The sequence below is a fragment of the Acipenser ruthenus genome, chromosome 1 (assembly GCF_902713425.1).
Source record: "Acipenser ruthenus chromosome 1, fAciRut3.2 maternal haplotype, whole genome shotgun sequence".
NCBI classification, from domain to species: domain Eukaryota; kingdom Metazoa; phylum Chordata; class Actinopteri; order Acipenseriformes; family Acipenseridae; genus Acipenser; species Acipenser ruthenus.
Genome location: NC_081189.1, coordinates 97,723,924 through 97,751,491, shown reverse-complemented (window position 1 = coordinate 97,751,491; position 27,568 = coordinate 97,723,924). Strand labels below are relative to the sequence as shown.

Here is a 27,568-nt window from a genome sequence, read left to right as displayed (position 1 = left end):
TTATTATTTGTTATTGTTATTATTAAAGCTCAAACAGGGGAAGGTGCCACAAAAATAGAACAAGACCAATTGAAAGTGTACAGAGTTCTTTTTTGACCTTTAACAATTAAAAGGGAGTGACTTTCTGATGTAAACAAGGTGCATTTGAGATCCAAAGGGACAAGAACATTAAAAGAAAAGACATGCTGTACAACATTTATTAAAAAAAAAAAGAAATATAATATATGAAATATATTTTACCTCAACTTTATTTGACTGATTTACAAGCATCAAGTTTCACAGACCTATTTTACCATCCTGACTTGTCAAAAAAACAAAAAAAAAACATTGACCTAATTTTGCTTGGCAGGTGCTGTTTTGTCCACTCTCAAGTATTGGCATCTCTGGGTTTGTGAAACTAGCAGTTAAAGTTCACTTATTTGATATACAATCTAATTTCAGGTGTAATCTGAATCTTAATTGCAATTTGGCAGTGGATCCCAGATTCCTGCCAGTTTTTAGTTTTTTTTTTTTCTTACTTCTCCTCACTCATCTCTGAATGAAAACAGGTGTTAGTGCTGTTTACGTGGTTAACTTCCTGTTACTGTTACATAATGACACATGCTGATATATGCATGTCATTCCCCACTGTACCCTCTGCAATAGTGCCCTGAGCATGACATCCCTAAAGGGAAGGTTCAGTGCACATTCCACCCAAGCTGTAGCCAGTCTGATGAATGGGAAGTAAAGAAACCACTCATTGCTGTTTTGCAGTTCCTTTGTTTGTTTATGGTGACTTTGGTGTCATAAGTTTACAGCTGACTGTCCACATTATCAGGAAGTTCAAATTGTGTTACCAGCAGAGTTAAATGCCAAGCTCTCTGTCTCAAATACCCTTAAATCAACATGACCTGTCCCCGGGCATTGATAAGCACTGTATGCACTATGAGGTTCATTCCTTGTAGCTAGTACATTGGCTTATTTATTGGTTGTTTCTATAAATATCTACTTAAACAATGTATATTTTTAAATGTTTTCCAGGTACTTCACAATCTCAGTATGTGGTCTGCCCGGGATAAAGTGCTTACTTATGACCAGGCCAAAAGCGATGCCAGTAAGGCCAGAAAGGATGTTAAGATGGTAAGCACTTTTGAATTCATTAAGTGGTAGAAGGGGATTTTTTTAGCATGCTCAACTTTTAACGTGCTGTGGCTAAAAAAAAGGACTACACTAATGTCTGAATTTGCTGTCTAAAGTGGTCATTGTATTTAGCAGCAGTAAGATGTTGACATTATGAGGGATAACTTTTGGATCTCTTTACTATTGGAAATGTGCTTCTTACTCAGCTGATAATTAATCATGACATACTCAGCTGTTAAATAATAATTTAGCCTCAGTTAGAGGTGGTACATAGAGAAAAGTCAAGTCTTTTTTTTCATGTATTAAATCTGTAGTTGAGTAGATACTTATTTATTTTTTGAAGGAACCAAATACATGTCTTTCAGGGCCCCTTTGACGTGTGCCGAAAGGTGTTTGCTGCTGGTGATGAAACTGCTCACATGTCCCTGATAGACAAATCAGATCTCTTCTTCCATGACTACTCTCTGGCACCTCTCTTTGTCCAAGAAAACTATGTCCATGTGAGGCCGGCTGCAGCGGGGTGAGTGTTAGTGCTGAAACAGAAAGGCCATTTCCTAGAAGGATAAACTGATACACAAGTAACACCTCTGTACAAATTCATCCTAGAGATATTAGATTTAGAATAAAAAAGAAATTGGAAAATGGCAGTTTATGCTCTAATGTCAGGAATTCTGCCAGTTTTGTATTTCAAAGCTGTCCGGTTTTGATTGGTTCACTTTCTTTTCTTATGTTAGCGGCAATGTAAAAAAACACCTGATGCTCTTGAGTAGAACTGCTGACAGTATTTGTGATGGAGATCTAGTGGACAGGCAGATTCGCTCCAGACAGACCTGGACATTGTTACCTACACAGGTAAGAAATGAAGCCTTCTTTAGAAGCGTGGGCTGAATGCTGTTGCTGCACAATTGTAACAGCAGCACTTCAAGCTTTACCCTTGGCATAGGTTGGCTTTTGCAACATATATAACCTTCAGAATTTATTAACATACAAGCCTCAATCTGTTCCAGAACACGTTTGAGTGTTTTTCTGAGCCTGGTTATGTCTTGTCTGAATAATAGGAAACAGTGCAGTTTTCTGTAATGCCCTGCTATGCACTTTGAGAATGGTCTCCCAAAAGGTCTACTTCAATGGTGGTCAATGAAATGTGTTTTTAGGCCATTTACGCCAGCGTCCTCCCTGGAGAGCTGATGAGAGGATACATGTCACAGTTCCCTACCTTCCCCAGCTGGTTAGGAAAGTTTTCATCAACAGGCAAACATGACCGCATCATTCAAGAACTTTCAATGCACATGTGTCTGAGGTGAGCAGTTCTTCAGATAATCAAATCCACCTATGTTGTCCTTATGTCATGTATGTCTGTAATCTGTATTTATAATAGAACTACCATAAAAATCGTTTTATAGGTTGCACTGGTGTAAAAGTCGCTCCCCCTTTTTGAGACTTCAATTTTAGAATTTTTTTCCTATATGCTCAACACCAATAAATAAAGAGATACACACAGGTTTAGTTTTGAAATAATCTTTGTTTGCAACATTTTATTCCATTAGTAATTTTACAGTGTTGTTTTTAGTTAAACTACTAGAAACTATTTCATTGAAAAAGCAAAAATTAACAGAGCGTAAAATCAGGAGGAGGTCAGTCAAGAGTCTGAAAGCTTGTGTTTAACATTCAAAATGACTAAGGGTATTGAGAGTAAGAAATTCAAACTTTTAATTAGAACAGTGGTTTTTTGTTTCTACCTAGCAACAGGACCTGAATGCCGTAGATACTGAAAAAATAAATTGGGTTGTTGACACTTAGGTCTGTGTGAGACATAACTGTGGCTGTAGTAATCCCATTGTGGCACTGGTCCCCCCCTTTTAAGGGCCCCGCAAAAATGCCTAGAAAATCGACTTATTCAAAGTTTTTTACAGTACTGTCAAGCCTTTCCTTACCATAGCTAAATAATCGTGGTTTGATTGTTGCTCTTTACAGGAGTATTATTATTATTATTATTATTATTATTATTATTTATTTCTTAGCAGACATCCTTATCCAGGGCGATTTACAGTCGTAAACAAAAATACATTTCAAGAATCACAGTACAAGTATTAATACAATTAAGAGCAAGATAAATACAATGACTTTGGTTCTACCCTTGCTCTTGCTTAATACAGCTAAAGACACCTCACTTTCCCACCACACTGGTTTAGAAAACTAGGTGCCCAGTAAATTCAGGTTTCTTGAACTGCAGACCTGGATTATCAACCTGGTATGTTCTATATTGAGGGACATGTTGCCTCCTCTCCCCTGCAGGACACATATCAGTAAGCGGGCGGTGAACATGGAGTACCTTCCATTCTTGAGGGACTCTCTGGTGAGGCCGATGGCAGAGCACGGGGCGGAAGGGGTGTCTGAGGCTGTTCAGCTCATGGACGACTATTGCCTCATGAAGGAGGACGTGGACAACATCATGGACATAAGCACCTGGGGGGGGCGCCCAGACCCCTTCTCCAAGCTAGACCCAAAGGTAACCAGCACAATAACTGGTATGAACTGGGAATTTGTAATGGTTTTAGAGGTTCTTGGTTCTTTGGTTGTGTAACACAGAATCTTATGTGTTCCTTGTCCAGGTTAAGTCTGCCTTCACCCGTACCTACAACAAGGAGACACACTTAACCCCATACTCGCTGCAGGCTGTAAAGAAGGCAAAACGTGGAGCAGGCTCGACCGTGGATCTCGGAGATGAATTTGGCACAGAGGACACCCAACCAGAAGACAAGGAGTCTGAAGACACCATTGAAACAGATGCCATGATTAAGGTGACAAATTGTTTCAATGAAAATACGAAATTTTTATTTTTTGCAGTATGTAGTGGTAGTTATCAGATCCTCTATATTTTTGTCAAAGAAAGGTATTCTTGTGAGGGTTTTGCTCTTCCTAATTTTGTTTTACTGGTAGACTGACCACTAACAATGTCAGTAACATTTTCATTTAGGGACCTTACTTTCTGATGCCATTTTTCCCTGGGCTTTACAGTAAATCATTTGTTCTCACTTAATCCTTATTACATTGTGTCTGTTTCTGATAACTGGACTTCTCTTTTCACTACAGTAAGGGGGGTATTTATTTGTTTCTGGGGGTGAGTTGTTAGAGATGATTTTAGGATCAGTATGTTGCTGTAGAATCCTAATGGACCTGTGCCACGGATTTATAAAGAGGTCTTACCACTCTACAAAAAAAGGATTACTGTTGTGGAACCTATGTAGATCTAAATGTAGACTCTTAACTAAACTTTTGAAACCCATGTACTTGTTTCTTCACAGCAAAAGAAAGCAAAATCTTCCAAGTCAACAAAACATGAGAAAAACTGCGATTCTGGCAAAGGGAAGGAGAAAGCAAAGAAAACTAAATGAGAAGACTGTGTTGTTTTTTTTTATAGCCTGCTTTTTGTAGCCATGCTGTCTGGGGCTTAGGACAGAGCAGAGATTGCAGAGGGGTACTTCCTTCCCTGGATTTTTATCTAGCTGCAGTGCCCTGAGCTTATTAGGACTATTCTCTTCTGCTGGTATGGTGGAAGGAGAATTGTACTACAAATAATGGCAAATAAAAAAGCAGGACTTATGCTATTCTGAGGTTTGTACATTAATAGAAATGTAGTAATATGTAAAGAATTGCAGTAAAATACATTTCATATAAAAACATGGGGTTTTGTGTAAATCCTTTGGATATGATGTGGAAGATGCACACAAATTGTTATTTAACGCAAGTACACTGTTACTTATTGTGTCTCCTGCAATCACAGTTGTCTCTTTTAATAATTAAAAAAAATATATCCAAAGTTACCAATTCATAGTAAAAACTTGACTTGTGCATTTGTGTGATCTGATGCATATTGTTAGTTTATTAGTGATGTATTGCTTAGTAGACATTGCTATTTCTATATGGTGTCTGTTCCAAAAACACCTTCACATTGTACACAAGTGTGTCATAGAGACAATCATTGACTCCATGCTGTGACAAGAGAAAAGGAATCAGAGCTGCAATTCTCCCTCCCGACCAGAAAGGAAGCTGTTTAAGGGTGGTGGTATACTTTCACATAGATGGGACCCTGGTAGGTGGCAACCGGAAGTCATCCATTTTGGAGGAAGCACCTAACTGTTAGTTTGCTAAACAAATCCAATCAGCTGCGGGGCAGGCAGTGATTGGATAGACCGTGGCGCTGGGCTGATCACAAGGAGGACTCTGGCAGTAAAAAGTGGATGCAGCTTACTTTGGAGTTTCACACTACAGACTCGCCATGCAGCCACCTCAGAGCTACAGCGTCGGAGGACAACGCAGCTCGGGAGTAGCTTACAGGCAAGCCCGGCCAGACTACAGGGGTCGTTTGTGTGCGGTGAGCCGAGGACACCCTGGCCGACCTAAGCCCTCCCCCCGGGCGGTGCTCGGGAGCCCCTAAAAAGGTGTTCTTTTAAGCAAAAGTTCCTGTTCCTTTAGGCGGAGCATTTACAATGGGAAAAAATCTGTTTCACCACAAGGGTGTTCTCTTAGGCGAAGTGTTCTCTTAGGAGGTGTTCCTATCCAGAGATTACTGTACCATAAAACTCATTTTCCAGTTGTCATGAAACTTTGTAGTAACATTATTTAGCACAAATTACTAAGAATATCAGATGCTGGGGATATGTGTCTGCCTACCTGTACACCAATCCATCTCTGTCACACATATATGTCTTGCTTGGTATTAATGTTATTTAGCATGAAATATGACATTAAAATCACAAGTGGGTTTAGGAAAACCAAAAACTTAGTAACTTACAAGACCAAAACGGGAAGAGAGAAGCAACAGCAGTCTGTACAAGCATTATTGGTGAATTCCAACCAACTTGAGAATGTAGTCCTAAATTTTGTATTAAGATGAGTACTAGCTTGTGCAGATCACCCCGAGCTCTGTACTATCAATTGCAAGGAAAAAAACATAGGGAACAAAGTTCCAGATCAGCTGATCCCCCAACTTCAGTTCGGACCTCAGGGTTAAACTGATCATTTACATTTCATGTATGGGAAATGACAGCGAGCAGAACAGGGACAGGAAAGTAAGAGGAGTGCTGTCATTTGAAAATCAGTAGGCTCATTTTACAGGAACGTTTTCAAATTATTATTTATTTCTTAGCAGACGCAAATTACCATTACAGCACTGAAGAGAGCGAGACATGAGTTTCAATTGTATTTCTATACTACTCAATGTGAAGATATTCAGTACCTGAAGTTGTAAAAAGTTATCAGAAATTAGAAGCATGTTCCTAATTTAATTATCATCCACACATTTGTCTAATTGTACAACTTTCTTTTTAGTACTAGCCAATGAAATCCATCAGACAGGCTTATTGCAGTGTACAATGTAACCTTTAATCAGCTATCAGCCAATTACAATGTATAGGACTGGAAAAGGTAAACTAAAGTTCTATTTAATCAGGGATGTGATAGATGTTGCAGCTGCTTTTACAGCCGTTGTTTTTTTTTTATAAAAAGAAGTAAGGATAAGAACAGACATCATCATGGAATGAATGATACGTTTATTTTTAAAAGCAATAAGAATTCAGTATATATTTTACTGCTAAAAAAATGCTTTATTATGAAATACTATTTACAAATAATAGTAGCCTGACTACAATAATGGAATGTTTTGATTGTCACAGAAGAGACTCCACCCTTCCTTGAAGCAGATTAACCTCAAATTCACTTTCAGGTCCTGTGGAAAAATTAAAAAGTAGAGTTATTGAATAACAAGATAGCAGTCTTTTTGTCTCTAAAACAAATGGCATATATTTGTACACCATGTAATGAGATTATTTGTTTTCTTTTAATATTAGGAAAATAATGAAATATCTCAGACGCCCCATGCAAACATGAGTAAAAAAATCCTTACACAACCCTTCCATACATATAATAAAAGAATATCCTGTCACCTGTTCACGCAATGCACAGGCAATACCCATTACTGATCCACTTCGTCTGGTTTCAGATACGGTGTACAATCTGTGACTTTCTTCAGCTGACTTGCACTGAGGCTCTCTGAGCACATGGGGCACACTGTCTCAGTCTCCAGTAAACTGGGTACAAATATAAAAATGGATCAGAACATGGCAAAGGTGAAATTATTTTGATGTCTTAAGTTGTGTATTCCTTTTTAATAACAACACTGCAGGATTTACGGTTATAAAGGGTTCATTTTACAGACTACCTTACCCAATAAAACACCAGGTAAGCAGGGTCTGTGTAACCAACCAATAGACTCCTTAGGTGATACCCAGCTTCAGATACGGTTCTGTCTGTATGTCTGAGTAACCTGACGACCTATTGTGTTTTTATTTATAGTGGCCCAGCTGACAAATCAGGTGTACAAGCACTTAAAATATTTGGAATCAGCACTATACTCACATTTTGAATTCTGAGTAGAGCGCAGGAAAGTCACAATGTGGGCAAACTGTCCAGTCCTCTTTAACCATGTGACGACCCTGAGGAATATAAACATTTATTACAACAGCGATGCGCTGATAACAATTCTGTTACTGTGTTTAAGAACTGAGAGATACCATATAGATAAGCAGTGACCTAACACCCTAATGAAACATCAGGTAGATTTGTTGGGCAAAAATGTTGTAGTTAATCACGAATGGTGACAGTATAAGAAAATATAAAAGGAATGGACAGTAATTTAAAAATAAAATGTCACCAAGGATTTTTTTTATAAATGGTGGTAAACCTCATATTTCACAAATTCTGTCTGAAATTTTGTAATAGAAAAGTGGAGACATTGTAATGGTTTCAGCACTTCAGTATACTCACAGTTGCAATGCAGTATGGGAGATTGTTCTTGCAGCCTGGACAAAGCAGCCCACACTCTGCCAGCTGAAAGGCACAGTATGGACATGGTTTTGTTTCTTCCTCCAGCTCTGAGGTGTCGGGACGCCTGCAAAAGGAAAAAGATAAGATAGAAATCAAGAGAATATCAGAGGATACTGTTGATACTGGGGCATTGTATAATACAAAATAACCACAAATTATTAATGAAGTATTAGTTTACTGCAATTTGAATAATCAGGGCTTAAAATGTCAAAGTGCTTCATTCTTCTCACCTAACCATGGCTTCAATCTTTTTTTTGTACTTCAAGTCTATTTTATTTCTGTATTCAGGCCTCATAAGCATAGCTGCAAAGCCGAATGCAGAGTTTTTGAGACCTGCTCTGTGACACTCAATAACTGAGGAAGTCAGGATGGGAACAATATCTGGAAAGAGAAATAAGAACATAAGAATATTTATGAACAAGAGGAACAAGATTTGGCTCGATCAATGCTTGTGGTTCCTAGTAGATAGCTGATCTCAAAAGGCAGATTTTAAAGGATCCCATTATTCAGCATCCAATTTAATGGCTAGGTAACCCATTCCATAATAACCACTCTAAGTATAGACATGTCTCCTATTCTCTATCTTTAATCTTTCTCCACTTAATATCTATAACTCATTCCTTTCAGTCCTGAGATTAGTCTGAAAATAAACCATTTTAGTTACAGAAAGGCAGACTTGTAGTCCTTGAGTCCGAGTCCGAGTCCGAGTCACAAGTCCTTGAAACAAACTCAAATCAATTTTCATTAAACTAGTGGGGGAACAGTTTACCTAATGGAGGTTGTCTGATATCCCACAGGAAAAAAGCACAAACAACAAAAATCTAAAAATACAAAATAAATGATTTTGATTTATTTTTTCTAGCTAGATTATTCTATTTGCATGCCTTTTTCAACTTGTCTGTCACTATCTTCTTTTCTTTTGGAATTGCAATTGGAGTACTGTTTGACTGTATCTGAAGTTTATAGATAAGTTTTAAGTTCAAGTTTGTGGATGTTGTTTTTCACTTTGATAGAAGCCGCGATCTGGACTATAGAGCTGGTGTAGTGTTAGAAAGCGCTACGTTGTCAGAATGTGGTACGTGCACCAAAACTTGACTGTGTAATGTCAGAAAAGTGGTATGCTGTCAGATTTTGGTACATGTGCAGTCAATTGCGATCTGATGGGTGTTTTCTCATTTTCAAAAAGAGGTACATTTACCATTAATTATATATGATATTTTTGCAAACTTAAACTGGAAACAATCAATTTCTCTATAAAGAAAAAAACAATTCATGAGAAGTCCACCGCAAAGTTGCACAAGTAAAAAAGAAATGTACAAGACCCAATGTATTGCATATGATAACTATTCACATACTAATTTCTTAATGGTGGAAAAATATGATAAATTGCATTAAAAGTGACATAAAATACTGGAAAATATGATAAATTCAATTTAAAAAGATGTAAAAGACTGAAAACAGATAACATACCAGATTTCAATGTGCTCTTCCCTGATTTCTTTGTGGAAGTTGTTTAGGCATGCACTTTTTTTTTTTTTTTAATTTAGTGGTTGCCAATTATTTTTATTGTTTTCTCCCCAATTTAGTAATGTCTAATTATTTTTAGGCTCAGCCCACCGCTACCACCCCTGTGCTGACTCGGAAGGGGCGAAGACGAACACAAGCTGTCCTCCGAAGCGTGTGCCGTTAACTGCCCTCTTTTTTACACACTGCAGACTCACCATGCAGCCACCCAGGGCTACAGCGTCGGAGGACAACGCAGCCCTGGGCAGTTTACAGGCAAGCCCGTAGGCGCCCGGCCAGACCACAGGGGTCGCAGATGCGCTGTGAGCAGAGGACACTCTGGTTGACCAAGCCCTCCTTCCCTCCCCCCGGGCGGCGCTCGGCTAATTGAGCGCCGCCCCCTGGGAGCTCTCGTCCTCGGTTGGCAAAGGAATAGCCTGGACTCAAACCGATGACGTCCAGATTATAGGGCATATCCTGCACTCCACGCGGAGCACCTTTACTGCATGCACCACTCGGGAGCCCCTGCATGCACTTTTGAACGTGTACCTGAAAATAACACTACACCGGTAAGAGATTAAAGTTACTTTCACCTCTGACTATAGCATCTACTTTTTACTTTTTTTTTTTTTTTTTTTTACTTCAATTCAGGTAAAATATATATATATATACACACTGTGTTCTTAAATAGTACATTTAGTATTATTTTTATTATTTGTTTTGCAAAACAGAAACGTTATGTTTCACTTTCCTTGCATTTGCACTTTATTAAGTCTGTAACACAATGATGCATTTACGAGGTTGTGCTTCAGTTCATTTGATTTAAGATCATGTTTTTTTATCTTTTCTCTTTTACACAAAAACATATTATATTTATGTATTTCCCCTTTGTGTAGGTTCATAATGAAATAAAAAAAAAGACATTCACACAGATTTCTAGGTTGACACTGCACAGCGTATTGTTAATGTGTTTTTCCTGTATCCATAATAAATTACAGATGAACCTGTTTTATATCACCTCGCTGAATATCATGCCCCGTTTATTATCACAATGTTTCAAAAACCACTCGCCATGCACCATATTTCTTTGAGAAATTACCTCTTAATATCATCTCACAAACCCACCTATTGTCACGTTTTGTGCAGCCTGTCAAATGCAGCGTGGCTGGGCTTTACTAAGTAACCACAGGATATAATTAATTTCCAACGCAACTAACAAGCAATAATCATGTCGGCTGATAAACTGACATTTTGTGCAGCCTGTCAAATGCTGCATGTCTTAACAAGATACAGTTCAGTTACAAAACACCAACGTCAACAGTTTTTTGTTTTTTTTTTATTCACAAAAAAACTACTAAGTGCAACGCCTAATTGGTCAGTCAACACTTAATGTCTTTTTTAGATAATGACACAAACTGTTTCGTGTCAGTTAATGATACAAAACGTATTTGTCCTGTAGTAAATATGCATTTGTTTAAATGCAAAGAATGACTAAATGTACAGTACTGTGCAAAAGTTTTAGGCAGGTGTGAAAAAATGCTGTAAAGTAAGAATGCTTTCAAAAATAGACATGTTAATAGTGTATATTTATCAATTAACAAAATGCAAAGTGAGTGAACAGAAAAAAAATCTACATCAAATCAATATTTGGTGTGACCACCCTTTGCCTTCAAAACAGCATCAATTCTTCTAGGTACACTTGCACACAGTTTTTGAAGGAACTCGGCAGGCAGGTTGGCCCAAACATCTTGGAGAACTAACCACAGTTCTTCTGTGGATTTAGGCAGCCTCAGTTGCTTCTCTCTCTTCATGTAATCCCAGACAGACTCGATGATGTTCAAATAAGGGCTCTGTGGGGGCCATACCATCACTTCCAGGACTCCTTGTTCTTCTTTACGCTGAAGATAGTTCTTAATGACTTTCGCTGTATGTTTGGGGTCATTGTCATGCTGCAGAATAAATTTGGGGCCAATCAGATGCCTCCCTGATGGTATTGCATGATGGATAAGTATCTGCCTGTACTTCTCAGCATTGAAGAGACCATTAATTCTGACCAAACCCCCAACTCCATTTGCAGAAATGCAGCCCCAAACTTGCAAGGAACCTCCACCATGCTTCACTGTTGCCTGCAGACACTCATTCGTGTACCGCTCTCCAGCCCTTTGGCGAACAAACTGCCTTCTGCTACAGCCAAATATTAAAAATTTTGACTCATCAGTCCAGAGCACCTGCTGCCATTTTTCTGCACCCCAGTTCCTGTGTTTTCGTGCATAGTTGAGTCGCTTGGCCTTGTTTTCACGTTGGAGGTATGGCTTTTTGGCCGCAAGTCTTCCATGAAGGCCACTTCTGACCAGACTTCTCCGGACAGTAGATGGGTGTACCAGGGTCCCACTGTTTTCTGCCAATTCTGAGCTGATGGCACTGCTGGACATCTTCCGATTGCGAAGGGAAGTAAGCATGATTTGTCTTTCATCTGCTGCAGTAAGTTTCCTTGGCCGACCACTGCGTCTACGGTCCTCAACGTTGCCTGTGTTTTGTTTGTTTGTAATCGTCTTGTCTTGTACATTGTTAGACGGCTAAAACAAGTTTCCGGAGCTGTCGCCAAGGGCCAGCAGTGAACCGGAATATCACTTCACCACTGTCACTAAATAAACTTGTATCACCCACCACGAGCACTACTGCACGGATATTTGTGTTTATTATTTAGGACTGCAACCCTGGTGTTATTGCCGGGAATTACTATTTGGTCACCAGATTTGGATATAAATAAAAACTATTTCCAAACTGGATTATAACTCTGTGTTTCATTACTGCACTGCATTACCCCTGCACCTGCACCTGCACGTACCACTTACCACTTACCACTTTGCCACAGTACAGTATTAAAACACTGCTCTTTAATTTGCCGTAAGTTTTCTTTCTTTTTTCTCGCACTCGTAATGTGAGACCTGCATGGCAATCATGATATAAAGCGGATTCATCTGTATTTGGTAAATGAAGTGGTATTAAGTTATTCTGTAGTTCTTTTTTTTGCTATCAATCAGTCCTTCTGTCATATCAGTCTGATATATCTGCCAGTTTGATGGCAGGCAATTTTCGATTTGAGACTTTAGTGCCTAGTTTTACATTGAACTTGCCAGGTGAATTCAATAAGATCAATAAGGGAAGCAGTGGAATGTTCCAGGACTCTGACACTTACGAGAGGGGAACTTGCTGATGTTGTTGGAAACTCGAATTAGCATTCGTGCCCCTTTCAGATGGTCGCCTCGCTTTACATGGATCTAAAAAAACAAAACAATCAACATATTAATAAAAGTATTGCATGAGTACTTTTTTCTTCCTTTTATTAAACTGAATGATACAATATTCATTATAAATCACCTGATCACAATTTAAATATTCTTGTGACCTTTGGTTTGGACTGCAAAACATTTGCACAATAACCAGACACTATAAAACAGTACTGCAATTAAAAAACAGTAAGATAGCCAATCACTATCCAATTTAAAACATTTTACCTTGACCAGTATATAGCTGTGCAGGATCATTAGGTTTGTTGCCATCTCAGATGGAATTTTGATCTTCTGCGTTTGCAGTTCAGTATACATGCTGAACAGCACATCATGGGCATTGCGATAGTTGCCTTGAAAAAAAGAAGATATTCACTTTGTAATCATAATGGAGATTCAAAAAGTTGAAATACTGCACTTTAGGCTAGTGTATGTTAATGTTAAAGCTGATAATGTGGTTATTGTTTATATATTATATATATATATATATATACCGAGCATCAAAAGAAACTTATCACTATTATAACTATTATTATATACTATTATATTTACTGAAAAAAATAAGGTATATGAAAAAATATGAAACAAATAAGGTATATAAATGATGGACATTGACGAAAAATGTTTTTGGTTTCTTTTTAATCACTCGATCATTCATCCTTGAACATGACACGCTTGAGTGACTATGACTGAAGCATATGCACTTAATCACCTAATTAGTGAGACAGTTGACTGGATACTGGCTATGGAGTGATTTCAGCTGTTGAATTGCAAGCTTGAATATAAGCAATAAAGAAAAATCACAGAAAAAAAAACACAATATGCCACATCTGTCAAGAGAGTAGCACCTTTGTGCAATTGGCATGTTGGAGGCTAGGGCAGCGTACTGTGGCTTGCTGTGTTGGGTGCTGACAGCCAGCAATTTCAAACCTGGCGAGATGGTATAACCAGACAAACTCTGTCAATAACAAGCCACGAACTGGGAGACCAAGAGTCACAACACCTGCCCAAGATCAACAGATCATTTTGCATCATCTTCGTTTGTTAATAAGCACAATAAAAAGTCACTGCACCTGCTCTAAAACACAGTTTATCATTTTCCAATCACATCTAGTGAATTTTATCCAAATATAAATGATACGTTTCTTTTGATGCTCAGTGTATATATATATATTTTTTTTCAGAATGTATAAAAACAAACTGAAGCAAAATCTACTTTATAAATAAATAGGTTAACCTATTTGTAAAGATGGCAAGCAGGTGTACACAGGCCAGTGTGTAACATTTAACCATGCTGGCCTATTTTTTTTTTTTTTTTTTCGTTAACTATATTTATGCTTCCAAAGGCAGACAGTATTGGCTTTCTCAGCCCCAGTCCTCTGCTAACCAGCATACCTGCAGACTGTTCCTCTCTAGCGATTATGATGGCTGTTCTAGCCGCTTCTCTGTACTGCTTCAGTGCCATGTACAACCGGAACAGATACTTAGCATCCTGAAGACAGCAATGGATTAAAAAACACTTATTTTAGCAACATACAATAATATATTTAAGAAATGCAAATAATAGTAATAATCTAGTTATAAAATCATGGCTAAAACATGTATGCAATATAAACAGAACCACTATATCAGCTTATACAAGGAAAACTCTGACGAATTGATAACCTAGAAAAAGCTAGCTTTGTTAATTGTCCCAGAAATTAAAGTCTTACAGAACATGGTTTGTTTTTTTTTCAAATTATGTTTTAACTGTGATAACTACTCCAGAGATTAAAAGATACCTCGTGTGGCCTGTATTATCATTAAGGCTGTAATTTTTCACGGTTATCATTGCTGTGTAATATATAGTTCACCATGAAAATTCTAATTTCTGAAATAATTGTGTAACTATAGGCCTACATATCTTAAAGGAAGCGTTTTTTTTTATATTTTGGAACATTTGTTGTATAATAATAACACTAGACAAAATGATACATTTTGAATGTGACAAGCTATTTTCAGACCAGCAATTTTTTTACCATGAAAAAAAATAGTCCTAATTATCACTGCTGTTTCAAGGGAATTTTACCAAAAAGCAAGCTATGCAAGAGAAGAAATGTGTACAATATAAAACAAAATGTTCTATAGGGCTTCAAGATCTGTAATCCTTATTTACTAATCAAAATGCCAACAGTAATGTTCTCAGTAAATCTTTTAGCAATAACTTCTCATTATTGCTACAATAACACAGATGCTGTCAAAAGAATGCAAAGCCACAGATAGAAATGCATATATTGATAGGGTATAGCTACTCACAGAGAGACACTATGGGTACATCAGAGTGAAATGTAGATGATAAGCATCAAGAGGAACAAATAAAACAGAATCATGTTTATGGAAAAATGGAAAGAAAAATCATGGGTTAAAGACAAATCTATGCTCAAGTATGTTAACTACAGAACTGGGATAAAGGCAGTGATTTTTATGCAGAATATGTAAGTATTATGGCAGAGGCCCCTTTTACATTTGTTTGTATTGGGATTTTGCAGAGCATACAAAGCCACCAAGTAGCTAAATGTTGTCTCTATGGCCAGGGTCTTAAAGGGAGTCTCAAATATAACATGCACACCCCTAATACTTTATATTTACATGGGAGTAAATTAATTATAAAAGTAGCACAGCATAATTAAACAGTTATTCAACGTTTCAGAATGCATAATACTCCAAACAGCACAACCGGTTACAGTCAAAACTAGTATTTCTGTAACAGGCATTTGTGTCTGCCTGCTTATCTTTTCTTCATTCTTGTGAACTGTATTGTCTAATTTTACATTTCTGGTTTGTACTATATATCTTATTAATGAATGTTTAAACATATGGAATGAATTTACTGTCTATAAAACCTATACAAATATCATTTTTATATTACACAGGTTGCATTTACCTCATTCAATGGTATTAAGAAAACGGAATTGTTCTTGCAACAAACTCCTTGGGGAAACTGCTAATCCTTTAAGAAGTGCCACATTCTGATACATTTCACAAGCAAGCTTAAGCATACTCATTAGCGTTCACATTACAGTAAAGGTCTGGACCATACCTTAGGCATTCCATCACTCTCTCCCATCAAGTAATCGATCAACTGATTAGTCAAAGCTTCATCCTTGGCTTGCCCAACCTGTAAAATAAAACAGCATGTAGATTTTTAGTTTTTATTTTGATTACATATAATGAAGAGCATTCTCCATTTATTCACACAAAGCAAACCATTTTTTATACTTGAAATTTGTTTTAGATATGTTTTGTTTTATTTAAAAAAAAAATCATTGAGCGTGGTAAATAATACATTTCATTGGGGTATAATACATTTCAGTAAATGATGGTGGAGCTAACTACTGCATTGTTTCAATCATTAAAACAGAACCTTTCCTGGTGATTTTTGTTTTATATTTTTACAGACAGAATTATCAAAAACAGACAGATGCTTGATTAACATACAGTGCCTTGCATAAGTATTCACCCCACTTGGACTTTTCCACATTTTGTAGTGTTACAACCTGGAATTAAAATGGATTTAATTGGGATTTTTACCATTTGATTTACACAACATGCTTAACACTTTGAACGTGCAAAATATTTTTTTATTGTGACACAAAAGTTAATTAAACCAAAAAAAAGACATTTGTTGGTTGCATAAGTATTCACCCCCCTGAGTCAATACTTGGTAGAAGCACCTTTGGCAGCAATTACAGCTGTGAGTCTTTTTGGGTAAGTCTCTACCAGCTTTGCACATATGGATACTGCAATTTTTGCCCATTCTTCTTGGCAAAATTGCTCAAGCTCTGTCAAGTTGGATGGGGACGGTTGGTGAACAGCAATTTTCAAGTCTTGCCACAGATTCTCAATCGGATTGAGGTCTGGGCTTTGACTGGGCCATTCTAAGACATTCAGGTTCTTGTTTTTAAACCACTCCAGTGTAGCTTTGGTTGTGTGTTTAGGGTCATTGTCCTGCTGGAAGGTGAACCTCTGCCCCAGTCCCAGGTCTCTTGCAGAATGAAACATGTTTTCCTCTAGAATTTCCCTGTATTTGGCTCCATCCATCTTGCCCTCAATCCTGACAAGTTTCCCAGTCCCTGCCGATGAAAAGCATCCCCATAACATGATGCTGTCACCACCATGCTTCACCGTGGGGATGGTGTTCTCAGGGTGACGAGCAGTGTTGGCTTTGCGCCACACATAGCGTGTTGCGCTAAGGCCAAAAAGTTCAATTTTGGTCTCATCAGACCAGAGAACCTTTTTCCACATGTTTGCTGTGTCTCCCACATGCCTTTTGGCAAAATCCAAACAGGATTTGATATGGGTTTTTTTCAGCAATAGCTTTCTTCTCGCCACTCTTCCATAAAGCCCAGCTTTGTGGAGCATCTGGGTTATAGTTGTCCCATGGACGGTTTCTCCCATCTCAGCTGTGGATCTCTCCAGCTCCTTCAGAGTTACCATTGGCCTCCTTACCTGGTCACTGAGTTTTGGTGGACGGCCTTCTCTCGGCAGAGTCGCGGTTGTGCCATATTCTTTCCATTTTTTAATAATGGATTTAACGGTGCTCCGGGGGATGTTCAAAGTTTGGGATATTTTTTTTATAACCCAACCCTGATTGGTGCTTCTCCAGAACTTTATCCCAGATAGCTCCTTGGTCTTCATGATGCTGTTTGTTTAGATATGCTCTCTAACAAACTCTGGGGCCTTCCAGAAACAGGTGCATTTAATCTGAGATCATGTGACACTTTAATTGCACACAGGTGGACTCCATTCAACTAATTATGTGACTTCTGAAGGCAATTGGTTGACCCGAGCTTATTTAGGGGTGTCACAGAAAAGGGGGTGAATACTTATGCAATCAAGACTTTTCAGTTTTTTATTTGTAAATAATTTTGAAAAATATGTAGATTTTTTTCCCCACTTCGACATTATGGACTATTTTGTGTAGATCAGTGACAACAAATCCTAATTAAATCCATTTTAATTCCAGGTTGTACAACTACAAAATGTGGAAAAGTCTAAGGGGGGTGAATACTTATGCAAGGCACTGTAATGGCCCAATTTAAATTATTGAAACGGTGGCTGTATTTTGATCCACCGCTGTTCAGATCAATTAAAAAGGACCCATACATCAGATCATTTTATGAAACAATAAAAACTCAAACTCTGCGTGCAATAGATATTACAATATCATTAGTATCTAAGACACTTAGAAATACATAGATATAAAATAAAGTTCCTTACCGTTTCAATAGCCATTTCAATAGCTAGGTTATCTTCTGTATTTGGACATTTCAAAAAGTGTTTCAATGCCTGACAAAAGAGAAAACACAGTCTTAATGTGATACACAAAACCTGGTGAAAACAGTACTAGTAACCTGATAAGCTGTCATGTTGAAGTTAAATCGTAAACAAATATTTCTCATTACTCACCCGTCCATGTTGACCACAAAGCAGGAAAAATTTTCCAGCTTGCAGGTGTTTCTTTTCTCCTTCAAAGTACAATGCAATACTCTGGTAGTCTTCCATAGTGGCATTATTCCCTGCAGCACAACACACTGCATCAGAGATGGCCATTCCAGAACAACAGAAAACAGTAGCCTGAACTAAGCCATGTCTACTTGGAAATACTGGTAGGAAACTGTATATTTTATGTTTTAGTCAGGATTATAATAAAATAGGCTTACCAATAATGTCTGCATACACCTCCATCTGGCTGTGCTGCTGAGCGAGTTGAAACGCTTCATCGTTACATTTAGACATAACCAGAAACTGGATTGCTGAGCCATAGTCGTTTAAGCTCAGGAAAAATCTAAAGGAAATTTGAAATTGTTTTCAGAGCTATATTTCACAAGGAGACTTATTTTACAAGGACAGTGAACTAGTTGGTATCCAAAATCCTATTTGCATTCAATTAGAATCATAATTGTTTATATACTGCTCATTAAACCTCAACATTCAAATGTATCTTTCTTATTATCAGGGGTTTGATTCTGATACTAGTACCAAATTTTATCCAATCTGGTCACCGTTGAAATACATCCCCTATTGTGTTAATTCTAGGCATAGCTTTATCATGATAATTACTGACTAGCTAAATTGATTTGGGGTTTTCCACACATAATGAGGGAAGTTAGCATACACTTTACAAATATCCAGCTTATGAAGCTACTTCTTATGGCACTATACTTGTATTACAAAAGTAGACAGCTGTAAGCTGCTAAGGCGTTACCTTGCCACCATTTTAGCCCCATCAATAGACTGTGTTTCCCTAACAATGCGGACAGCCTCCTCAGGATTATTCAGATGATCCAAATGAATTCGAATGACGTTGTCCCAGTCCTTTGCGTTCTCATAGGCCATGGCAGCTTCTTTGTATCTGACCAAAACATGTACAGGTTTAAAAAAAAAAAAATCAATACAAATTTAAGGCATAAATAGAAAATTAACATTTTTAAGGTTGTGTTTTTTTACATTTGTAAGATGATTGCAGATGTTCTTTTTACAATTACTCAAATGTTGATATGCATTCAAGGACCTTATTTCAAAAGTTGCTCTTTGGTTCTAGTTCGCAGTTGTGCCAGCAATACACAATGAGACTCTTGTATTATTGTGGTATTGGAGCAGGGGACACTCTTGTTGATATAGCCTAGGTTACATACTGTATGGCTACTAGAACTGAACAGCTTCTGAACTTATGCCAAAGCACATTACCAGACTTACCAATAAATTAAAAACACAGTATATTTGCATGTGCAATAACAACCACGCAGAATGAGTTCAAACATTGTAAAAAGTTAAGGGGATAGTAATATATATATATATATATATATATATATATATATATATATATATATATATATATATATATATATATATATATATATGAAAAAGTAATTTCAAGATAATATTAAACATGATTATCTGTGATTCACCAAGCCCCTGATTTAACTACACTTTTATTGAGCTTTACTTCCGTTATCGATACTTTTACCATGGGATATAACAGTACATTATTATGAGTTTGTAAACTATTATGACAGCTTGTATCAGTAGCTTACTGATTTAGAGATGGGTAAATGATATTCTGTTGAATCTACAAAATTCATCTGAGATTACAGCATTGTCTTACAATGGAACACTATACAAACAGTTATTTAACAATAAAAAGAAGATAAAAAATGAAAGCAGAATTGTCTCAATTGAAGCATAAGCCATTTTGCTTTACTGTGAATTACACATATCAAAAGGCCTTTCTCTAAAGTGTTCTATTGTACTAGCTTTCCCTTTAGAAAGCTCATTTGCAATGTCAGAAATTTAAGTGCAAAAGTATTTGTCAGCATTAGGAGCCAAATACTAGAACTGCATCTTATCATTGATGATGCCGACACCAGATGCCCTGGGGTACAAAGGTCAGACTTTCACCCATTGTAAACCTTCATGTAATTGTTAACTAACTCCATCTGACCGCACACAAACACATGGTGGAAATAGAAAACGATGCATTGAAAGAAAAAGCTGAGACTGCTTTCATTTGAAGACTGCGCTTTGTTGTCAACATTTGGAAGGAAAAACATTTTGGATGGGTCACTGACTGTCCTGAGATACTTAAATCATTTTTTTTTCTACAAGAAAGTGCCATTTATCTATTGTGTTTGGGAAGATAAATTGTGAGAATTTAGCTTCAACACATTGGTATATATTTTAAATACATTTATTGGTGAGCGCCAGACTTTTTTCTGTTTTTAATCAACTTGTGACTCACATGAAATTCAACAGATTTTATTCCATGGAACTAATGATACATTTTAGAATTAGAATTAGAGAATTCACACCATTGAGATGATATTCCAATGGCATGTGATCTACAGGCAGTGTTCTTTAAGCTGCACTGTTATTTGTTATACAACAGTGACCATGACAGCTACTGCAGTACCTTCCATCTGCCTCCTTAGCCTTCGCATACTGCAGGTGAATCTTGGGAGAAGTCACATGAGGGAGAAGTTCTCCAACCTTTGCCCTGATAAAAAACAGAAAACAAACATGAAAGCATTACCATCACATCACCATCCCACGCAATGCTTTAACTGCCATTTCCTTACATTCAATGAGACTAAAAACATATTGCACTGTAACACTTTTATGGAAAAATATACATTCTGCACTCAGCAATATCCCACGTAAACCTGTTAACAGGTACACTTTCAGTGTCTGTTGCAATGGTGGTATTTTTATATTTAATGTGTTGTTGTCTTATGAGAATGATGTTGTGTGAATGAGAGGTTGTGTTTCATGAATCCTTGGTCATTATTACCTTTTTAACTAAATGTAGCTATTATTAATGGTTCATTATTTGACAGTAATAGAAGGTGTCCTTTGCATGTGATTAAGATCATACCAGTTTTTACAGCGGATGTAAACAGACGCAGCTTTGTCGTAATACTGCCCCTTCTCATACAGTTGAGCAGCCTCTGAAAATTGCTACAAAAGCAAAAAATACAGTTATACAGTAGGTACAATGAATCCACAATAATACATTCCTAACTTCAGGACTAACATATGTTTTTCAATAGTGCCATCAGTACTGACCTGAAAAACTAAATGTGAAATGCATCCACTGACAAAATATGTGATTATTGTGTTTTTTGTCTTCATTACCTTCATGCCCTCCAGAATAGCACCACAGTCTTTCTTCAGCAGTCTGCTGGGGTGTTTGATGGCCTGATTAACCCCTCTGCGAATATCTCCCATTCTGATTGACATCCGAGCCACTCCAGCTAAACATGCTTCATCGTGTTCCTGGTACTAAGAGAGACCAAACCCCAATTACATAGCTTAATACCTTTTTATGAACAATGAACATACAAACATGTATAGAGCTAGCACATATATACATATATTTCTAATATACAGGTATGGGAAATTAGAACTGTATATCACAAGCTTGGGCACTTGCATGACCATCAACTGGTAGATGAAAGGAATAAGTACACGTACACACACACACACACACACACACACACACACACACACACACACACACACACAGACACACACCTTACCTTATTATCACTAGTCATTCCTTTTTCATAGTGAGCCAAGGCATTTACATAGTCCCCACTGAAAATACATTGTTTAGAAAGGAGTTATTGCATGAGCTATACCACTGTAAACTTTACTACACTATTTATCAATGTTATTTGTAGTCCAGTCTGAGTGACATAGCTTACAATCCCAAATACGGTAAGTTATAGCTCATCAAAGACTGTGTCTGATATAAAAGATGGTTCTTTAAATGCTACGTACGTGAATTCCAGCTGAATAGCGTACTCCTTAGATATGAATGGGATCTGTTTGGGAGCCAGTCGTTTAGCCAGCTGTAGTGCACTGTCCCAGTGCTGCAGGTCTCTCCTCATCTGCAATAACACAGCCAACACCACAAAGGTACAGTTAAATAAATAAAATAAAAACTCAGATGAGTTTACGCTGCTACCCATGTGTACTACATACAGTAATGTAATGAAAATGTATTTTTCAAAACATGATGTGGTTGAGAGGGGACTTTTATAAACATATACACACACTTAAATCCATCATTAAGAAGATTATAGGAAGGCATTCTGACAGACATATCAGTAGTAGCACATTTGTAGTAGCCCCAAAGCTGAAGAATGATAGAATGGATATATTTTTAAACTAATCTGCAGCAATACATAATACACAGGACAAGAGGGAGTCAAGGGGTGTTCCCTAATGCTTTAAAGCATAGTATTTATAAGAGAGATGCCATTTGATATGTTTTTTGCTTCTGACTCAGCAGGGTAACAAGGCTGATTCAGGTAAAGCAGTATAACAAATCAAAGTGACAGTGGGAGGCTGGTTATTTACAGTTAGCCATTCATCCAAATCAACCCGTGCACTGCACCATAATGTTTTATTGTGCACTTTGTATTGCATATAATGTATTACAGGGCTTCACAAGAGACCCTGTATCTGTATGTCATGCTCTCTGTTTCTGTAGGTAGAAATGAACAGTACCTCCAGTGCAGCTATGGGGCAGCTAGATGCCAGGTACAGGTCCTGGGCCTGATTAAAATCGTTGGTGAACATGGCGAGATGTCCTGCCAGAAGGTTCTGATCTTCGATTCCCTGAAAAGAAAACAGTTGTTGGAAAAAATGATAGAATGCCAGAAGGTTTAAACTTGACATCTAGTAGAATCATCAGGACTTTGATTACATCAGAAGATAATGTTATGAATAATTTTGCTTGTTTTAAGAAAGTCATTTGAACTTTTAACCCAGCAGCATCACACAAATTGTTTGGTAGACTTTGTGAACGCACACAGCTGTTATATCTTTTATTATCTGACTGACTGCACATCTAGTTATACACAGTTGTAGTGGAGAATATATTTATTACATACTTGTTTTTTCATGCAATGGCTAGTACAATGACAACCTATTTCTATGTAGGAACATTTTTTTATTTTTTTTTACTGTACTTTAATTTGCTCCAATGACATGACCATCCCCACATTCCCAACCATGCGGTACACTCTGATGGCAAACTCCACTTCCATGTGATGGAGACAGGCTCTGCCCAATTCAGTCCAGGCTGAATGGTCATTCAGAACTTTGCACAGCTCCCAGGCTTCAGTGAACCTGCAGAAAAAAAACAAAAAAAAAACAAAAAAATGGAGTACAATTTTAGCAATGTGGAGCTAAAAAGCAAATCTGATTTATTATTATTTTCTATTAATTTAATAAATTACATTCTACTTCCCCTTTTCAACCAAACTTTAAATGTTTAGTTTGAATGTTGCCTCACCACTGAACTCACTTAATGATAAGGATAACTGATGTTCATCTAGCCCAGTGGTACTCAACTCTGGCCCTTGAGATCCATTCCAGTCATGGTCTTTATTCCAAGCAGGTCCTAAATTAGTTAATTGCCTCTTAGCAGCTTCAATTAACTACATTAGAACCTGCTTGGAGTAAAAACCTGGACTGGATTGGATCTCGAGGGCCAGAGTTGAGTACTACTGATTTAGCCAATCGAATCTTTACCCACACTGGACATGAGCAACACATGTTGCCAAGCTCCTGAACCCTGGTGGGGAGGTCTGACTACTCTCTGTCTGGCTTCATCAGGCTCCTGGTGCACGGTGAGGAAAACTAGACCCCTGACGATTTTCCTTGACTATCAAGAAAATGCTCCCTGTGGGTCCCCAGTCAAGATTGCCAACTCAGTGTGAATAAGATTTGTACTAAAATCGCATGATTTACCTTACATTCCAGCTGGCAGTGCTTTTACTAAGAGGGCCAACCCCTAACAAGACTGCATTTGAACTTTAAGAGTAATGCACATTTTTAATAGCATCATTATATCTTTCTACGTACTAGGGTAAACCTCCCATGTGTACTACTGTGTAGTGCACTCTAAGCAGAGTTACCTTTTAAGCATCAGTGTTTGTGTCAGCATACGGGTCTGGTCGCTGTTACCGCTGTCTTTCACGCTGCTCATGAAGGAGTGAGTGCTGAGGATGATGTTGTTGGTTTTGCCACTCAGTGTCTGACAGGTCAGCTCTCCGTTATACAGCAGCAGTGGCTTATGGGAGTAAGGCAGCTTGGTGCCTCCAGCAAGGATCACTTTGGAACCTGTAGATTAAAGAATTCAAATGTGATATAAGTTGAACAGTTTCTCATGTCCCTTAAATGTAGTGAAGGGGTTCCCTTCTAGTTATGACAGTTAGCCTTTACAAAGTGTTTTTTACCTTTTTTTATTGAGAATATGTTTTTGAAAGGGAAATGGATAAGGTGGCAGATATGCTACTTGTCAATGTGGGTCAGTCCACAGTATTTGTATGCCCACAACAGTACACAGCAATTCTAAATAAAAAGTACCAAAAGCTTGATGACTACAAGTCCAAAAAGACCAGTCCACTCCACTAAGCTTTAAAAAGGTAAGTACAAATCTAAAATAATATAAAAGTTTCACTTGCTATTGCAGTATCATTAGTGCCAATAAAGCAAAATGTATTTACAATGTCTAATTTCTTAAATCCATGATTTTAAACCCTTATCCACAGCATTCTAACTACCTTGAATTGTGTCTTTGTGAAAGACATATGTGTAAACTTTATCATCATCATAGGCAATAAATACACCCTTGTCCACCGGCCAGTTTTCCCACAGAATGCCTTTGATAGTAGGTGAAAAGTTGGGGACTTCATACAGAGAATCGTTTACCTAGGAAAATAAGATAGCCATGATTGAGAAATGAAATTACTTGATCAGTAATCAAAGAAAGCAGATATTTTTATTAACCAAAATATACTGATGTAACTATCACTGACACTGTTATCTGCTGTATTATTGAATTGTATTTTGTCACACTTGTACTTGCTTGAACCAAAGTCATTGTATTCATCATTGTATTTATCTTGCTCTTACTTGTATTATTACTTGCACTGTGATTCTTGAAATGTATTTGTTTACGACTGTAAGTCGCCCTGGATAAGGGCGTCTGCTAAGAAATAAATAATAATAATAATAAAAATAATAATAATAATAATAATAATAATAATAATGTATTTATACCTTGGACCAAAAAACAAAACAAATAAAAAACATCTACTGCAACATTGTCAATGTAGGGCCACTCTAGGTAGCTACAGTATAAGGTAAATCTTGGATATATTATATAATGAATATAAAAACACTGAATACTGATACCCTACTTACTGGGCAATACACAAAGCCATCGCTCTTGTCATCAATGAATACCAGTCTGGTTCCATTGGGGTCTGGAAAGATCTTTTTGACACTCACTGTGTGCCGATACTCATTGATATACTGCCAATCCTCTATGTAAAAACAGTGAATTAAACCAGTCTATGGAAGAACACAAAATATTAATTTACTTTTTATTGCGTTTTAAAAAAAAAAAAAATTTAGTATAAATGTAGTCATTGCCAATTATTTTTTATTATTTTTTCCCAATTTGGAATGGCCAATTATTTTATTATGCTCAGCTCACCGCTACCACCCCTGCGCTGACTGAGGAGGGCGAAGACGAACACACACTGTCCTCCAAAGCGTGTGCCGTCAGCCGACCGCTTTTTTTCACACTGCAGACTCACCATGCAGCCACCCAAGAGCTACAGCATCGGAGGACAACGCAGCAGTTGGGCAGCTTACAGGCAAGCCCGCAGGCGGCCGGCCAGACTACAGGGGGTCGCTGGTGCGCGATGAGCCGAGGACACCCTAGCCGACCTAACCCTCCCTCCCCCCGGGCGGCACTCGGCCAATTGAGCGCCGCCCCCTGGAAGCTCCCGTCCTCGGTCGGCAAAGGAATGTGCTGGACTCAACCTTGCGACGTCCAGACTATAGAGCGCATCCTGCACTCCACGTGGAGCGCCTTTACTGGATGCGCCACTCGGGAGCCCCTTACTTTTTATTGCGTTTTGACATCAATCTCTAAATCAAAAAGCATCCACACATGGCCATACAATGAATACATCTTAACATAGGAGGAACATAATACATATTTACAATGAACAATTAAGAAAAACAAAGCCCTTACATCTGTCCCGTAAATAAGGAAGTCAGCGGTCAACGCGTGGCAGAGGATGCGACACTTGTCATCTCGCCCTGGGAAGAGGCGTGTCTCCCGCTCCTCCTGCGCCTCCAGATGTTCACTCTCAATCTGAAACACACTCGCAGTCACTGTCTGAGCTGAGAAACACTAGCTAACAATGGCCTAAACCAATAATGCTTTACGATGAAGGAGACTGGATTGCAATATACTATAATTTATTATATTTTGTTTTACACAGAGATGTAAATGTTTTTTTTAAGCACCATCAGACCACCAAGCTACTGTGCATTTGAATGCAATGTGTTCCCAAAAAGGATAAGTGTGATTAGTACAAATTAGTCATTTAGTATAAACATGAATAGAAGGGAAATAAAACAGACAATTTTAGAAAACTAGTAGTTATTTAGCTGTATATGAGTTGGCACAGCCACCATTCCAAGAGCAAAATGTTCCTAGTATTTCTTGTACATTTTAGTAAATGTATGCAGCATTAAGGATCTGTTTAAATAATTACAATAATCCCTGATATGTTATATATGTGTGTTTATACGGCTGATTCCACAAAATGCAATACTGTATATTCTCACCATATGCAGTTGCACTTTACCCTCGAAGAGTGCAGCAGCGTAATCTGAATTGATATGCATGCTGGCTACTGTCCCAAGGTATTCCATATCTTTAAGTTTTTCCACACCTGCAGATGGAACACATTTTAGTATTTAGTTGTTTGCTGGTAAGGAATAAGCATGCCAGCTAATTTGGCTAAAATTAATTTCTTATTTTAATTCATTTCAGATAGATACATTGCTGTGCAAAAGTCTTAGACGTTGCATTTTTCTTCTCTGATGCATTATGAGCACCAACAATTTACTCAAAGCCTCCACTAGTGTTTTCTACTATTATAACAACCTTGACTTGCATGAAGAAGGAAAAACTCTGAGTGAAATATTATTTATTTATTTCTTAGCAGACACCCTTATCCAGGGCAACTTATAATTGTTACAAGATATCACATTATACATTATTTCACATTATACAGATATCACATTATACATTATTTCGCATTATACAGATATCACATTATTTTTACATACAATTCCCCATTTATACAGTTGGGTTTTTACTGGAGCAATCTAGGTAAAGTACCTTGCTCAAG

The 27,568-nt window shown here is 37.6% G+C and overlaps 2 protein-coding genes across 5 annotated transcripts in view; one reads left to right on the top strand and one right to left on the bottom strand.

Annotated features, from left to right (window-relative positions):
• LOC117420878 (replication factor C subunit 1-like) overlaps positions 1-4,963 on the top strand; it is a 31,692-nt gene extending 26,729 nt beyond the window's left edge. For all 3 annotated transcript variants that reach the window (XM_059032630.1, XM_059032629.1, XM_034034595.3), the window contains 7 exons: positions 1,021-1,119; positions 1,485-1,639; positions 1,854-1,971; positions 2,274-2,419; positions 3,415-3,628; positions 3,732-3,920; positions 4,425-4,963. In XM_059032630.1, coding sequence (XP_058888613.1) covers positions 1,021-1,119; positions 1,485-1,639; positions 1,854-1,971; positions 2,274-2,419; positions 3,415-3,628; positions 3,732-3,920; positions 4,425-4,514 — 1,011 coding nt within the window. In that variant the 3' untranslated portion in view covers positions 4,515-4,963. The remainder of the gene's footprint in view (positions 1-1,020; positions 1,120-1,484; positions 1,640-1,853; positions 1,972-2,273; positions 2,420-3,414; positions 3,629-3,731; positions 3,921-4,424) is intronic.
• A 1,691-nt stretch (positions 4,964-6,654) lies between these two features.
• Positions 6,655-27,568, bottom strand: part of wdr19 (WD repeat domain 19) — a 29,366-nt gene continuing 8,452 nt past the window's right edge. For both annotated transcript variants that reach the window (XM_034034432.3, XM_059032627.1), the window contains 25 exons: positions 27,000-27,106; positions 26,398-26,520; positions 25,557-25,706; positions 24,914-25,061; positions 24,266-24,470; positions 23,315-23,474; positions 22,851-22,961; positions 22,119-22,228; positions 21,875-21,932; positions 21,471-21,617; positions 21,211-21,293; positions 20,749-20,832; positions 19,045-19,191; positions 18,500-18,624; positions 18,246-18,355; positions 18,057-18,125; positions 15,877-15,954; positions 14,193-14,289; positions 13,026-13,150; positions 12,707-12,788; positions 8,235-8,385; positions 7,945-8,068; positions 7,537-7,613; positions 7,065-7,208; positions 6,655-6,847 (listed from right to left, as the gene is read on the bottom strand). In XM_034034432.3, coding sequence (XP_033890323.2) covers positions 7,094-7,208; positions 7,537-7,613; positions 7,945-8,068; positions 8,235-8,385; positions 12,707-12,788; positions 13,026-13,150; positions 14,193-14,289; positions 15,877-15,954; positions 18,057-18,125; positions 18,246-18,355; positions 18,500-18,624; positions 19,045-19,191; positions 20,749-20,832; positions 21,211-21,293; positions 21,471-21,617; positions 21,875-21,932; positions 22,119-22,228; positions 22,851-22,961; positions 23,315-23,474; positions 24,266-24,470; positions 24,914-25,061; positions 25,557-25,706; positions 26,398-26,520; positions 27,000-27,106 — 2,786 coding nt within the window. In that variant the 3' untranslated portion in view covers positions 6,655-6,847; positions 7,065-7,093. The remainder of the gene's footprint in view (positions 6,848-7,064; positions 7,209-7,536; positions 7,614-7,944; positions 8,069-8,234; positions 8,386-12,706; positions 12,789-13,025; positions 13,151-14,192; positions 14,290-15,876; positions 15,955-18,056; positions 18,126-18,245; positions 18,356-18,499; positions 18,625-19,044; positions 19,192-20,748; positions 20,833-21,210; positions 21,294-21,470; positions 21,618-21,874; positions 21,933-22,118; positions 22,229-22,850; positions 22,962-23,314; positions 23,475-24,265; positions 24,471-24,913; positions 25,062-25,556; positions 25,707-26,397; positions 26,521-26,999; positions 27,107-27,568) is intronic.